The following is a 16,803-nucleotide window of genomic DNA, read 5'->3' as shown; positions in this document are numbered from 1 at the left end:
TTATTTTTATTTTTAATGATAATCTCCAATAAATAAAGAGAAAGAGTGTTCTTTGATATGACAAGTCAGTGATAGTGAGACTCACAAATTTGATTTTTTTTTTTTAAAGAAAATGTCACTGTATTCATTTTCAAAAAAAATAAAAATACCAAAAAGTTTTATTCAATTTTTGTATTCAAATCATTTTTTTTTTAATATCAAAAATGAAAACCAAATACAAATACAAAACCAAACAAGTTTTTTAATGGTGAGTCCCACAAAAAATGAAAATGAATACAAAATACACCCATTTTTTGCTCAAATCATACAAGCCCTTAGGGAAACAATTTTTGTGTCACAAATTTTACCACAATTTAATATGATCAACTGTGAATGTATTAAAAAAAAAAAAGTAAAAATAGTGGATATTAAAATAATTGTCCACTATTCATAGTCATCTACTTCTACAATGGTAAAAGTTGCAATCATAAAAGAACCGAGAAATATTAAACAGATGATGAAACCTTCTAGTGCGGGTGAACATAAATCATTATGAGTTTCAGTGATTATTTGAACTCTTTAAAAATAAAAATTTATAACGTTTTTTTTTTTTTTTAAATTTTATTTATTTTGCACGTAGTAGGACCACACGATCGTCCTCCCGTTATGTACTGAACAATTTCTTGAGATTACGAGTGAACATATTCTGAAGGGAAGTGAAAAGTTGTTTGTTTCAATTCCTATTATTGCAAAATAAAAAAATTTTAAAAAAGGTTTGCAATTGTTTGTGGAATTACAAAAAGAAAAATTGAATGTGAGCTTATGTAATGTGACTGACTCACTTTTGAGCAGCTCCATAGTTTGTCAACAAAGTAATAAGTATGTGAACCGTGGAAATTCTGAAGTTTGATGGAATTGTTGCAAGTGTCAAGTCTTCCTCCTATACAATATTACTGAAATTTCCCTTGGTTCCATGCATGTCCAGTTGTGCCAATGAATTCGCAGAATATCTTCATAATTGTAAAAAACAAAACAAAAAAAACAAAAGGAGAATCATCGAATTTCTTCAAATTATTCTTGGAAACGATTCCATTTGAATTAATTTCCCTTGGTTTCATATTTCATGTATAAATTAAGCTATTTAAACAGGATATACTTGACCTTTAAGAACTGAAAGTGAGAGGGCTGTGAGCCTGTGACTGTAAAGCATCATGATGTCTGGACACAATAATAACTTGTGGAAATAAATTAAACAAAATATATTCCTCTCGCAAAAGAAAGAAAATGACTGTGAAATGTGTAGACTCTTTAAACTCAAAAATGATTACCACATCTTTCATACAAGTTTATTTGTGGCTAACTTAAGGCATATGCAGCAGCATGTCTAAATTCTTTCACCCAAAATTTAAGGGAAAAATAAAACTTTATATATATATATATATATATATTTTTTTTTTTACTTACTTTTTTAAGTATACTTTTCAACGAATTTTCTATTTTATTTTATCTCATTTCAGTATTAATTCTATATCCTTTCCTAATGGAAACAAGCACCCAAATAGAGAGAAATTGTTTGATTTTTGAAAAGGAAATATTAAAATCAAACTAAAGTGTAAGGTACATCTTTCAAGTTTAGGGTCATTTTGATTTGCTCCCTAAGATTTAAAAATTTTGATCCACTCCCTCACATTAGGGGTTCATTCTAAATTTCTAATTGGTAGGATCTCCATCCATGCCAATGATTTGCTTGTTAAGTAACACCACATCTCAAATTAAAGTAGGTTTGAGAATACATAGAAGTTTATCTTCGTGGGGAGTTTTTATTTTTATTAATTTATTGGATTTGGGAATAAGTCATAGCTGCAATACAAAAGTAAGGGTATGTTTGGTACACTGAATGAGAATTACGATAGGAATTGTAATCTTTATTACTAGTTATAAAGTGTGTTGTAATGTAATAACTAAACATATTCATTAGTTTGGTTATGAGTTATAATATTATAATGAAACTTAATATTTATTTTAAGAAATATTTTACTCATACAATTATATCTCCTTAAAAATTGTTATTTTTAAATTTAAAAGAGATATGTGTTAATTTTTTATGATTTTTTATTTTTATAATTGTTAGATGTATATGGAAAGTTTGTTTATTTGGAAATATATTATGTTTTGAAATTATTGCACTTACTAAGGAATAGCTAATACAACCTTTTAAAGATGAATAGTTATTCCTCATTTTGAAGAATAACTATTCATAAGGAATGACTATTCCTTGTAATAAAAACATAACTAAACTAAAGAATAACTAGACAATAGGAATAACTATTACATTACAGCGTCTATTATAGTCTACCAAACATGCCCTCAGGTTGTTTAGAGAAGAAACAAAATTTTAAAAAATAAACATAAAATAATAAAAAATTCTTTAAAAAAAAAAAAAACAGTTAACCATCTAAAGTACCAAAATACTTAGGGTATGTTTGAAATGGAGGGAGATGGAGGGGGAAGAGAGGGAAGGATGTCATAGGGTTAGGCTTCAACAACATGTCAGTAACATTGTGTTTGGTTATGGTGATTTGGGAGAGGATAGAAAGATGAGAGGAAAAAATAGGGAGGAAAATTATTTGGAATGTTGTTTGGTTGTGAAGGGATGGGGGGTTGGATTTTTGTGAGGCTCAAGTATTAAATCCCTAGGCCAACCTAAATCTCATCTCCCTAATTTGGGGAGAAAATTGGGGTAGATTGTGTACGGGCGTTGTTATTGTAATTTTTAACCCACAGTTTTTTTACGAACCCAAATGTTAGTTTTTTTTCTTACAAATTATTAATTTTTTTTAATGTAATAAGAGTATGAAAGTGAATTTAATTATATAAATTATATTTTTTATTCTCTCATATTTATTTTAAGCCCAATTTTTTTTTTCATCTTTTCACTTATTCATTGTACCAACCGAACGCGCAGGAGAAAAAATTAAATTTTTTATATCTACTATTTTTTTATTTTCTTACTATTTTCTATCTCTCAATTTTTTTCATACCAAATCAAACATACCATAAAGGTATATAACTTATGATGACAAGGACTTTACCTGAAAAGGTCATTACTAATTAAAATAAATTATCAAAATTATGACAGCATTTTCCACTTTCAGGACTTTTCATGAGAATCAAATCATAACTTTTAAAAGCCTTTTTCGTGTCCCTCATCTTCGAGTACAAGTCGCATGTGCCTATGTTAGCACTATCATAATTCATTCCATTTCAGCAATAATAATTCCAGGAACACATCTTTACCACAACATAAAATGATGGACTATGGTAGTGGACTAGAAGTTGTCTAAACATTAAAAAAAATTCAATATATCGCAATTAAATAAAATTAAATCGTTAAAAAGTAAAAACTAAGATTGTAAATATATCAATAAACTACTTTATTATTATACTATATAAGATACTTAAACATTTTATTTTTTTTTTTTTTTTTTTTTTTTTTACCTCCAAGAGTGTCCTAAGGCCACAATTAATGTGTTAGCATTCCATTTTTTTTTTTTTTTTTTTTACTTTTCCAAACAAATGAATTCAAATTATGTATATGAATATCAGTACATTAGTGATAATATTTTTTTTCTTTTGAAAATATGCATTTTAAGTGATGATTAAATGCCAAGAATATTAGTATTGTCTGCACTTATATATATATATATATATTATTCTCCATGAAATGTCCGGTGAAAGTATGATAACAATGTCCTTGAAAACGAATTAAAAACAAAATCCTATTTTCTATTCAGATGCATTCAAAACCCCATATTTTCATGGCATCAAAATTGTATTTTAATTCTAGATGATGTCAGTTTTTACAAGACTATCAAGGGTCACACATATCAAAATTTCAGTGGGCGATGCTTCAAGAATTCTACAGAAGCCCGTGGTAGTGTTTATAAACCAGCCAAAAATTCACCTACACTGTGCTTTTGAGAAAATACAGAACCAAACTTTGACTCCAACTTGGGGTTATTGAGGATTCGCAATCTACTGAGTAATCCAATCAATGTTTGATTGCCTTTCAACCCATATAAACAATTTGTAAAATTTCTTATGAAGACACACAGACCTTTGTGACGTAGACTTGGTTGAAAAATAGTTAATTCTACAAATTTGGATTTGCTAAAATAGATAAACAATTCCTGGGACTTTAAACTATTATTGGCATGACCTCAAACATATTTGAGTTTAGTCACCAACTTTAACTATTTGTAGTAGTGAGGTAATTGGGACAACTTTGTTGCCTTCGCCTTCAACCCTAGGCAGGTTTTGGTTTGACTATATTCAATTATTCATTGGATTTTCGTCATGTTAATCAGGAATCACAAAAGGTTATTTTAATCCATCTAAAATATTATTTTCTTTAACTTTTCTATATTGAAAATGACACAAATAATTTGTACTACGTATACTGTTTAAAATCCAGTGAAGATCGATATAAACCATAGAACCTTTTTTTTTGGTAAGATAAACCATAGAACCTTTAATTATATTTATATCCACCTAAAATACACGTTTTCCTCCTAGTTAACAAAGTCATGAATTTTACTTAACGAAGCCAACATTATGTAAAGGAGGATCAATAATTTCAGAGTATTGAATAACATTGATTAGGATTTTTAGTGTTTGCTAATTAATTCCATAACAAATTTATTTTTAATTTGACTTTAGTATTATGTAATAAGTATGGGTGTACAAATGAGTTGAATGCTAAAACTTCTGATCACTGTGCAAGACTGAAGACCTCAGTTGAGTGAGATCAAGAGTTCCATCGTGCAAGAATGATGATTTAGATAAAAAATATCGGTAGACTCTTGGACCCTCGCTCACCCTATTATGGAAATTTCAAATATTTAAAGCCTGTTTGTTATTAAAAAATTTTAATAACGTTGTTTATATTTTTTAAAAATACGTGTGGATGAAAAAAAAGTGTGAAAATAAACGTAATATTGTTTAAATACTAAAAAATGTTATTTAAATAATAGTAAAAACCGGGTCCTTAATTTCTTTCAAAATTATGTTTGTAGTCACCTTAAAGCCAAACCCTACTTGTATTTAAATCTTATTTCAACTTTAATAATTGTGAAAAAGAAGAAGGCAGAACTAAACCTTGGGGGGGAAAAAGAAGAAGTTTTTCACAGAATTTGTGTTGGACTTACTATTGAAACCATATAGACAACATCAAATCTTAAGGAAACCTTAAAGTGACCAAGAGAATGGTTTTGTGATCGACAAATTAACTTGTGGTAATTAGTATCTTTGAAAATACAAGGTAAAAGTCTGCAATTACTAACAGGAGGAAAGTACAAATACATATAGGTTGCGTTTGTTTTAGTGTAAAATATTTTCAGGAAATAAAAATATTTTCAAGTGTTTGATTGCATTTCAAAAAATATTTTGAAAAATATTTTCTGGTGTTTGGTTATATTCTCGAAAATACTATATAAAACACATTTTCTACTTGTTGCTCACATTTTCTTAGCTTCCAAACAAATATATAATATCATTTCTTAGTCCATAAACACAAAAGAAACAAAACCAAAGAAAAAAAAAATCATCAAATCCAGTCAAATTGAGGGAAGAAGGAAGAGAGAGAGGCGACTGGGTTCGAAGGCGAAGGCGTGTGGGTTGACGTGGTGTTGCGATCTTTGCTTGAGGTGAAGGCGAAGGCATGTGAGGCGACTGGGTTCGATCTTTGCTTGATCGGTGCGCTGCTGCAATCAACGAGACCGGTGTGATCTGGTGCGATCGACGAGACCAGTGGAGTGTGGGTTGTCGGTCTAGAGAAATGATCTGTGGAGGCTCACCGTCTCTCTCTCTCTCTCTCGTTTGAAGCTCGGTTCGAAAATGGTTTGAAGTGAAAATAGAAATGTAAAATAATTTACGAGTCAAAGGGTTCTTTTTACGGTCAAATGAAATGCTTTTTTGAAAAATTTATTTTTCATACGCAACCAAACACACGGTTCGGGTGTAAATTGATTTTTTGAAATGGTTTTACACCGAAACAAATGCACCCATAGTCTAACTTTGTGTGCGTAAAATCTTGTAAATAATGTATGTACCCAACCTTTAATTGTGAACTTGTTGATACATATTTATTGTCAAGTAGAGTGTACTTAGCAAATTCTCCGGTCGATAATACATATTTTTAAATTATAAGTTTTTTGTAATTCTTGTATGAAATTCAAATTTTACACACATTTTTTTTAATGATTGGGATATACGTATATTTTTCCGGTGATAATAATCATGTAATGATATATAGTTTTGGTTAGTAGTACAATAGTGAATCCTTTTTTTTCTTTTTCTTTTTTTTTGGGTTGATAGGATAGTGAATCAATGTAACACCAACTTTGATTTAATTGTCACCCAATAGGTGTCTAGATGATAGCATTGGACGGTGTCCAAGTCCAATATAGCATTAAAAATAAAAGGTACTTTAAATGACCATTCCACCTCAAAATAAATACAGTCCACTTCAAAATTCACCGACTTTGCCTTTTTTTTTGGAAGAGAAAAATTAAATTACAGATGGTACAAAATTGACTGAAAGTGAAAGGGAGTTCTAGAAGGAAATGGACGGGATCTCAAGGAGGAGTAATTAAATCGAACGGTTAAGATTGCAGGAATCGCATCAGCAAAAGAAAAGAAAAAGAAATGAGAAATCAGAGGGAGCATCTTTGAACATGACTGAGCGGATGTAATTGCTTTTGTCCGTTGCAAGCCACGTGGCGTGTAGAGTAATTGAGCAAGGTGCTTATGACCATTCCACCTCAAAATAAATACAGTCCACTTCAAAATTCACCGACTTTGCCTTTTTTTTTGGAAGAGAAAAATTAAATTACAGATGGTACAAAATTGACTGAAAGTGAAAGGGAGTTCTAGAAGGAAATGGACGGGATCTCAAGGAGGAGTAATTAAATCGAACGGTTAAGATTGCAGGAATCGCATCAGCAAAAGAAAAGAAAAAGAAATGAGAAATCAGAGGGAGCATCTTTGAACATGACTGAGCGGATGTAATTGCTTTTGTCCGTTGCAAGCCACGTGGCGTGTAGAGTAATTGAGCAAGGTGCTACGGTGGTACCCAGCATTAGAGCACACGTGTAAAAAAAGCTAAACGGGCAGATTTGGAGGGTGCTGCCCGGACCCCACGGGCAAACGGGCAGTTGTTCGAGTTGGGGAACAAGATTACAAAAGCCTTGGAAAAAGAGCTTCGGTTTTGGGGTTGGGGAGCGTAATCATCAAATCCCCAAAATGCCAGTCCGCTTTTAAACCCCACCATTTTTTCCATTTAATTTTACAATTTGTTGACCCGTGCCATTACGAGTAAGCACTGTAGGGTAAGGTTAGAAATTAAGGGTGGTCTGTTATTGTTGTTTGAATAACAGTTTTTAGTGTTTAAACAAAATTTTATATTTTTTCACACAATTTTTTATCAATTTATATTTTTTAAAAATAAAAATAATGTTACTATAACAAAATTATCAAATGGACCCTAAATATCTAAATACATGACCATTTTCACACCTAAATGACCATTTTAACACTCAAAATTTTGTATTTTTACAATTTATTGACTTGTACGGTTGTGAAATATTGATTGTAATAGGTAAACCATTAGAATGTAGAATTTGGTTATTTCATCATTTTTCACGCTTAATTTCATAATTTATTGACTCGTGCCATTATGAGTGAGCATCACAAAGTGATGTGGCATAAAACATTTAAAAACACGACCATTTTCACGCTCAAAATTTTGTACTTTTACAATTTTTTGACTCGTGTGATTGTGAAAGATAAATTGTAATGGGTAAACCATTAGATTGTAAAATTGGGTTGTTTCACCATTTTTTACGCTTAATTTCACTATCTGTTGACCCGTGCTATTATGAGTAAGCATCATAAAGTGATGTGTGGCACAAAATATTTAAACACACGACCATTTTCACACCTAGATGACCATTTTCACACTCAAAATTTTGTACTCTTACAATTTGTTGACTCGTCTGATTGTGAAAGATAGATTCTAATGTGTAAACCATTAGGTTGTAAAACTGGGTTGTTTCACCATTTTTTACGCTTAATTTCACTATTTGTTTACCTGTGCGCCATTATGAGTAAGCACCGTAAAGTTATGTGTGGCATAAAATATTTAAACACACGACCATTTTCACACTTAAAATTTTGTACTTTTACAATTTGTTGACACGTCTGATTGTGAAAGATAGATTGTTATGCCTAAACCATTCGTTTGTAAAATTGGGTTGTTTTTTTTTTGTAATTATTCAATGTTACTAAAGTGATAATAATTAAATTAATTGGTTTTTAATGATTTGTATCGAGTTTATTCATTCTTTATCAACTCTATGAATAGTTAAAAATTAATTTTTATAATTATTAAAGTGGTAGAGTACAAGTAATAGAGACAAAAAAATAAATAGTAAGTCGATTAGTGTCAATTGTGCGCATCGCATACAGTAAATCACTTAAAATTATAAAATTATTAAGAAAAAAAAAAACTTTGTATGTACCATGTAGAATAAAATTGTTAAATATTTTTAGGATATTTTGTATTTTGTTAAGTTAATTAATCGGAAAGCCTAAAAACCAGTAATGAAGGCCCACCGGTCATAATCGTCATCACGGGATGGTGGGGCCAGTGGTTTTGTTAGTTTCGAGGAGGTGGGTGGGGCCAAGGGGTGGGGTTGGAGGAAAACGACAAAAGAATCTTGGAAAAGTGGGGTACAGTAATAGAGAGTGTATGATGTAAGATTTTTGAGTAGAGGTACTACTTTATTTTTTTGCTAAATTAAGAAGGAGTGAGAATAGGGGTGGGTTTTGAGTGAGAAACAAGGTGGGAGAAAAAAGTGAGGCCGTGGGTTTTGGAGCTATGGATAGTACTGGTACTGTTTGATAGCTCGGATTTGTGAAACTATCACTTGCATTCTAGCGCGTGGGTGTTTTTTTTTTTTGGGTCTATATTTTTGTTATCCTTTATTTGATAATAAAGCAAAGCAAGATAGCTTATAAAAAAAATAAGTAAAGCAAGATAGAAACATGGTATAAAAGATTTATTTTTAAGGTTCAAATTAAATGGTGTTTTTTTTTTCCAATAAATTTGGTGGAAATAATTTGTGAAAAAATGTTAGATAACGTTGTAACCCAATTCCACTGTACGATCTAGATGAGGAGAACTTTGATTTAAATCCTCCAGTAATTTTTTTTTTTGAAAAAGCAAACATCATGGGTCATTTATTAAAAAGGAAAAAAAATTTACAATGAATCATGAATTTCAAGATGGCCTATGTCATTAGGGATGAATTTAATCCAATTTTGAAGCTCTTCACTAAACTTTGCATGTTCAGCTAGATAATGAGCAACTGAATTACTTAATTTCTTGACATAAAGGAAAAAGATCAAACGGAGGTTCAAGGAGAATGAAAGGGAGTCTACCAAAATTAGGTCATATATTGGATGATCCACCTCCCTAGCTTTCAAGGTTTTAATGACCACCTCTGCATCGCCTTCAACAATAGTATAAAAAATGCTAATGTCTTAGCAAAGATATTAGTTTTTCTAATGGCTAATGCTTCAACTGCTTCCTTAAAGTATGGTAGCAAAATTCTTTGAGAAAGGTCACCAATAACACTACTAGTTAATTGTTAACCCAAAAAAAAAAAAAAAAAACTTGTGAAAAAAATTAATAATTTAAACTATATAGAAAAGTATTAGGCTCTATTTGATTGCTAGGAATTATAAACCACGAGAGTTATGGATATTTTAGAGTTTTAAACTCACAATAATTAAAATTCTTGAGAGTTAGACATTTATGTTTTAAGGTATGCCTAAAATTTGATTTTTTTTATCATATTATTGAAAGCATTATATTTAAAAATATCAATCATAATAATATAAAATATTCTTATACAAATTATTTTAGTAACTAACTAATTAATAGTTTTTCCATTCTAGATTTTTTAAATGAAAAAATCACCCTTCAACATTACTAAAAGTCTTATGTGGGTGAAAAATAAATATTTTTGTATTAAAATGAATCATATAGAGTTAGTTTTAAGAGTAAATATGAAAATTGGAAATAAAAATATCACATTATTCTCATGTATATATAATCTATAATTAATCTTAATTTAATAATATGAGAAGTTGCAAACAATGTTCTCTTTTGGTTAAATCATAAAATTCTAAATTGTTATTCACAATGAAATAAACTCCAAATTATTGCAAACAAAATTTAGATAAATATCCTTAAGAGTTACTATAGTTTATCTTTTGATTTATTAACTCAATTTCAAGGCCATTTTCATCTCCATCATGTACCTATAAATGTTGGTTGTAAATATTACGTTTTATTCCCATCATTTTCAAACAAAATTTGTTTTAAGAAGTGCAGGATGGAGAGATGAAACGTGGAAAACAAATCCAATTGAATAACCGAATGTAATCAAGACATTGACTTAATTGATAAATACATGTATGTCTTGAAATTTTCTTTTTAGAAGTGAGAACAAATGCTTAAAAAAAATAAAATAAATAAAATAACAGCTAAACACATATACTTTAATTACATTATTTCACTAATAAGTTCAAACACAAATCCAAAATGTAATCAAATAATTGACTTAATCAAATACATGCATGTTTTGAAAATTCATTTAATACTCATACAGTCATACATGTACATAATAAAAAAAAGAAAAAAGAAAAAGAAAAAGTGAGAGTAACCTTTGGAATCCATATTAAATACAATGTGTAAAGAAAATTATAGGTAATCAATACATGTTCAAATAGTAGGAGTTGATTTTAGTCATCCTAAATTAAAAATTTTTGTTATTTGTTTGTAGGAAAAAAAAAAACGCGTTTGTATTTAATTTTTGGAGGTGAATTAATTGTGACGAGTTGTGGTAATGTCACTAATGTGTACTTTGTTGTTGTGTTGGTAGCATTTTTCTTAATTGTTTTACTTAACGAGAAAGGTCTGGAAGGGACTAAGTGAGAGTCTAGGAGACTTTGGGACCAAGGGAAAGACTTTGGGACCAAGGGAGTTGTGAACGTTACGTTTACGCGCATGGTACGAGCGTGGACCCAGGTTTATTTCCCCACTACGATCTTGACGTTAGAACGTAGAGATCTGAATTTAAAAAGAGAAAAAAGGAGCTGAGTGTGATCATGTGCAGTTTGGTCGCGAGTGGGGGCTACATGCTCGGAGAGTGGAAGTTTTTGGTCCCCATTACGAGAATATAATCCATCTTACATTTTTACCCTCATTAACCCCGATAAACCACAACAAATGCCACTAAATCTATGTCATTAATGATTCACATCTCTCCTACTCTTTTGGCATTATCGTATTTTTTGGACCAGATAGTGGTGATTAATTAACTATTAATTTATAACCAAATATCAAAATTAAAAAAAAGAAAAGAAAAAATAAACTTGGAGATGCAGGTATTTTGGGCCAATGGATTCACCTGCACGGATTCTAGAGAAACCTGCCCGTTGTTTCTCACTCTCTCTGTCTCATAGTCTTCACCAACTTCTTTATAACCCATCTCCCTTCCATTTCTTCCATCCCATCTCACTTTCTCTCCCTCTCTCTCTAAAACACATTGTAGACCCCAAAGAGAAAACAAGAACAACAGAAAAAAATCCCAAGACACAAACACTAGAAGAACAATAAAATTGTGAGTGTTTTAGAACCACACATATACAATATTTTCTTGTTAATTGAATTGATGGAGTACACAAGTACAAGAAGGCCTTGTTTCATCGAGGAAGATAATGGGTTGGCTTCTTTGGCAGACATGGAAGCTGGGATCTCTGGAACTGGGAACCAGCATAATCATGCCCATCATAGTCACAATCAAAACCACCCTTTCTTCTCTAGGACACTGTGTTACAGTGCCTCGTATAATATTAGCAGGAGGGGTAGTTTGAGAAACCTTTCGGCTTTGTCTCCGAGATCTGCTGGGCCTAGGTTCTACGATGCAAGATTCGAGGATCACCAACCCCATTTCTTGGAAGCCTGTTTTCTCTGCAAGAAACCACTTGGGGATAACAAAGACATCTTCATGTACAGGTTAGCCACTTCTTTCTTTCTTTCTTATTTGTTATATCAATCAAGTTTCTTTCTTTTGGGAAATAAAAGATTCGCATTTGTATTTTTGTTGGTCTACTTTGATTTATTTTTGGAAATTATGATCTTGGGGCCTTTATTTGGAAATAAAAGAACAACCTTTACCTTTTGGCACTAGTTAAAACTTAAAAAAATTGGAATTGAAATTTCTCCAAATTTCTTGGTCGAAAGTGAAATTTGTAGCCTTTTCTTTTCCAACTGATTGGGATCTGAAATATACTAAGATGGGTCTGATTCTTTGGTGTGATTAATGGTTACTAATATTGAAAGTTTTGATTTTGCAGAGGAGACACCCCATTCTGTAGTGAAGAGTGCAGACAGGAACAAATAGAAATCGATGAAGCAAAGGAGAAGAACTGGAATCTTTCTTCCTCAATGAAGGCGTTGAGGAAAAAGCAACAGAGAGAGTCCACTTCCCCAAACAAAACCCAGAAGAACTACCCTTTCCGTACAAGCACTGTTGCAGCCGCTTGAGTATATTAACCAAACAAAAAAACAAAGATGTGGAACTACCACAATATATTACCAGAAAAAGAAATGAAGAGTAAAAAAAAAAATAATATTATGCTTTGTGTTTTAGGAAGAGAAATAGGGCGGAGATACAAGAAGAAGAAAGAGACCCACTTGAGAATTTTGTGTATGTTGAAACTGTGAATCGTAATTAGAAGGAGAAAGTGTGTTTGGTTGCTTGCATCACCTGCTCCATGGGATTAGCTCTTTGGGTTTTTTTTTTTTTTTTTTCTTTTTTTATGTTAATTATATATATAATTTCCTGTTAAATATCTAGTAATGCTAAAGCTTCAGCCTTTTGAGTGAAGAATTGTAACCAGGAAAGTTCCTTGTTATATTATTACTCGCTGGTGAGCTTTCTTATTTTGCTTTTGAATTCACTTTGAAGTGTGTGTGTGTGAGAGAGAGAGAGGTGTTGGTGGAGTTTTTTCCCTGGTAAACCGGAAAAAGAGGGCCTAGCGGCGAATTAGGAAAGTACTCGAAGAAAAGCACCCACAAAAAGCAAAGAAAGTGTTGAATTGGGAAAAGCATTTGTGGGGGAAAAAGTATAATTGTTGCTTTCTAGGAACAGAGTCAGCAACCTGGATCCGGTGCAGACGTTTCCACGGAATTTCTTTTGTATATAAATTTAAATTATTAACCTTTTAAAATAGTCTTTAATTCAAAAGGTAAAAATAATATCTTGATAGTGGAATGGGTTTTTGGAATAGTTTTTAATCATGAATTGGACAACAGACTGTTTTCTAAAATTAAAAAGCCCAAAGAAAAAGATGGTTTTGTTTGGCTGCTTTAGGTAGTAACGTCATTGATGATGCTCGCTCTCATCGTGATGATTTTTATCTGTTGCCAATGCCTTCGTTTGTTTGGGCCTTTTGTGTGCTCAATCATATAAACTCGGTAGCAGCAGCCAGTGTGTGTCGAGTTTGGAGGTGGAGCCTAGTAGCTACCATGAGGCAGTTAAGGACTGGCTGCCATAGGCATCATGTCAATTGGTTGCCACCATCCTCAAGAAGCCCACCCATCATTGGGACAAACGCCTAGAAACTCCAAAATACACGTATACGCCTTGGATCGGAAGAAATTACACAAACGAAAGTGAAAGAGAGAATTAAATTGCAAATTACCCCGTTTAACTTTGCCTTAAATTCAATTAAGTTCTCTAACTTCAATTTCAATCAATTTAGTCTTTCAACTTTTAATTTTATTCAACCCAGTCATTTTGTTAATACTCATAGTTGATCTATCATTAAAAGTTTATTTGGGAATAGCTTATTCAGCTAAAATTAAAATATTTTTGCTAAAAATATTATACATAGAGTTAAAAAAAATTGAAATAGTACTGGAATTTTTTTTTTTTTCAAAAAGCACGATGAGCACATGAATAATAGCAAAAATAAGTTAAATAGCAAAAAAAATTAATTTCTTAAATTGATACCAAACGCAACTTAAGTGCCTAAAATAGAGTATTTTTAGTTTTTTTTTTAATAATTTATTTTATCTGTTAAAAGTTTTAAAATCTTTGATTTCCCTATCCTCGCTATGCATTCCCCCAATTCCCATTCTTTCCTCAACCATCTTCCTTTAACATCTCTCCTTTCAAAAATTTCCCATTTCCCCAAATTTTTATCAAAATAATAATGTTCCCATTTTTATTGCATTAGTGACACCCAAAAAGTCTCCAAGTGCAATCTTCTTTGTCTTCATGTTGTTTGGATCTCCTTAAAAGTTTACGGAAGATTTTGTTGTGCTACAGTCGGGATCTTTGAGCCTATACTTCTGAATTCTTTTACTCATGAACTAAGAAACGAGAACAAAGTCACCATTAGCACTAACCACAAGCCCAATAGCTCCAGAAAGCCCTGTTAGGAATACAGTAACTTGTTTCATTTGTATATCATGTTTGAATAAATTTGTTGTTTTATCATATATTTGAATGTAGAGATTAAAGGACGAAGACAATGGGTTAGGTTGTTGTGAATATGGTGTAGGATGAAGGCTCCACAAAGACTAGTGAGATGTTCCCCTCAAGCTTGGCCCAAATCAATGAAATTTATAAGAGATAGGAAAGGATAACAGCAAGGGATTCTATCCGAAGACATTGAAGATTAATAATCAGACTTATATTCTAAAGAATGAATAAGCATTAAGTTTTTACACCAAGGATCCTGAGGACTCAGGGTTTTCAACCTCTCTTCTCTCTTTATCCCTCTTTCCTTATATAGACTACTTCCATTGCCTCTACAAAATCCATCTCAATCTAATTCCCTCCTCCTTTTTTCCGACACTTGTTACCTTTCACATTTGAGGAAATGGTGGCAGAAACTTACATAATTGTGGTATATACTGCTCAAGTCAACTTCTCATTAATGCGGCTGATAAAGCTGTTGGCCCTAATTAATGTGGATGCAACAAGCTAAACCAGGCCTGCAGCTCCCCTATTGCTCATTGTCATCCACTCCCTTCAGATCCTAAACCTTTCCTTTTCGGGCGGTTCCTTCCTTTGGGCCCGTGACTTACAGTGCTCCCGTGTCATTACTAGGGCCCCTCAACTTCCTCCTCGGTCCTTGAGCTAATATTATGACCCTTCATATCCTTCCTCGGTCCTCGGGTACCCACAATAGCCCTCTAAAACTTTTGCTATTTGTTGTATGGGCCAAATGAAAAGAGTAGAGGCCCAAGCCCACTTAGAATAGTGAGATATTCTCCTTAAGTTTGGCCCAAATCAATGAAATTTATAAGAGATGGGAAAGGATAACAGCAAGGGATTCTATCCGAAGACACTGAAGATTAGTAATCAGACTTATATTCTAAAGAATGAATAAGTATCAAGTTTTTACACCAAGGATCCCGAGAACTCAGGGTTTTCAACCTCTCTTCTCTCCTTCTCCCTCTTTCCTTGTATAGCCTCCTTCCATTGCATCTACACCATCCATCTCAATCTAATTCTCTCCTCCTTTTTTTCGACACTTGTTACCTTTCACATCTGAAAAAGATGGTGGCAAGAACCTACATAGTTGTGGTCTATACTGTTGAGGTCACCTCCTCATTAATGCGGCTAATAAAGCTGTTGGCCCTAATTAATGCAGATGCAACAAGCTAAACCAGGCCTGCAGCTTCCCTATTGCTTACTGTCATCCACTTCCTTCAGATTCTAAACCTTTCCTCTTCAGGCGGTTCCTTCCCTTGGGCCTGTGACTTACAGTGCCCCTGTGTCATTACTGGGGCCCCTGAACTTCCTCGTCGGTCGTCAGGCTAATATTATGACCCTTCAGGTCCTCCCTCGGTCTTCAAGTACCCACAACTTGAATTATGATTGGGTTTGGGGATGAATTTGTACAATTGATTTATAAAAAATAAAAAAAAAATGTACACAAATTTTGTATCATGATTGAACTTTTAGGTTAAAGGTGTAGTTTAATTTTTGAAAAAATCTGTACAGAAATTTGTATTTGGGTAACAAATTTTGAGTATTAAATTTGATGTTTTTTTAAGACAAATTTATATTCTTTTCTTTAATATGAAATTTGATAACAAATTTTCAGTATGAAATTTGATGTTCATCCTTTAGTTTGGTGGAAAAACTAAATTTGAATTTTAAAATTTTTTGTTTTACTAGAAATATTTTTATTATTATTAATTTATATATATTTTTAATATAAAAATTATTAACCGAAGAAAAAAAAAGTCGAACTATATCGTTTAAGGCATTTAACAACAAATCAGCTAGTAAACTTTAATAAAATGATTGAACTAAATGAAGTTAAAGAATTGAATTGAACAAAGTTGGAATTAGTTGATTGAATTGAATTTTAAGACAAATTAAAGGATATAATTTATAATTTAGCCAAAATAAAATATAGCTTAAAAGATAAAGCACGAAAAGAGAGAGATTGTGAGATAAAAATTAGTTTTTAATTTAAGTCCTTTTTTATTTGTTGTATGTTTGTGGATGTGAGAGAAATAATTAAACATTATTTATGTTTTGTTATTATTTACTTTATAGTGAAAATACATTTGAAATGTATTTAATTTTTTTATTATGTATTTTTCAGAGAATTTTATTAATTTATACAAATTGAATTTATTTATTTGTATTTTTAATTAATTTTACG

At 31.6% G+C, this 16,803-nt stretch overlaps 1 protein-coding gene across 1 annotated transcript; it reads left to right on the top strand.

The window, feature by feature from the left end:
• Positions 1 to 11,596: 11,596 nt before the first annotated feature.
• On the top strand, positions 11,597 to 13,054 carry LOC112023780 (FCS-Like Zinc finger 2). Its single transcript, XM_024056401.2, has 2 exons — positions 11,597 to 12,124; positions 12,466 to 13,054. The coding sequence occupies exons 1-2, from the start codon at positions 11,781 to 11,783 to the stop codon at positions 12,653 to 12,655; spliced, it is 534 nt and encodes a 177-aa protein (XP_023912169.1). The 5' UTR covers positions 11,597 to 11,780; the 3' UTR covers positions 12,656 to 13,054.
• Positions 13,055 to 16,803: the final 3,749 nt, after the last annotated feature.

The sequence above is a fragment of the Quercus suber genome, unplaced genomic scaffold (assembly GCF_002906115.3).
Source record: "Quercus suber isolate HL8 unplaced genomic scaffold, Cork oak 2.0 scaffold_492, whole genome shotgun sequence".
NCBI classification, from domain to species: Eukaryota; Viridiplantae; Streptophyta; class Magnoliopsida; order Fagales; family Fagaceae; genus Quercus; species Quercus suber.
Note: the sequence above shows the minus strand (reverse complement) of the source record. Positions and strands in the feature narration are given on the sequence as shown.

What these genes read in the sequence shown, in the direction of transcription:
- LOC112023780 (XM_024056401.2), top strand. Translation starts at nt 11,781, where the DNA reads ATGGAGTACACAAGTACAAGAAGGCCTTGTTTCATCGAGGAAGATAAT. An exon ending in AAAGACATCTTCATGTACAG is followed by an intron (nt 12,125 to 12,465) that starts GTTAGCCACTTC and finishes TTGATTTTGCAG; the next exon opens with AGGAGACACCCCATTCTGTA.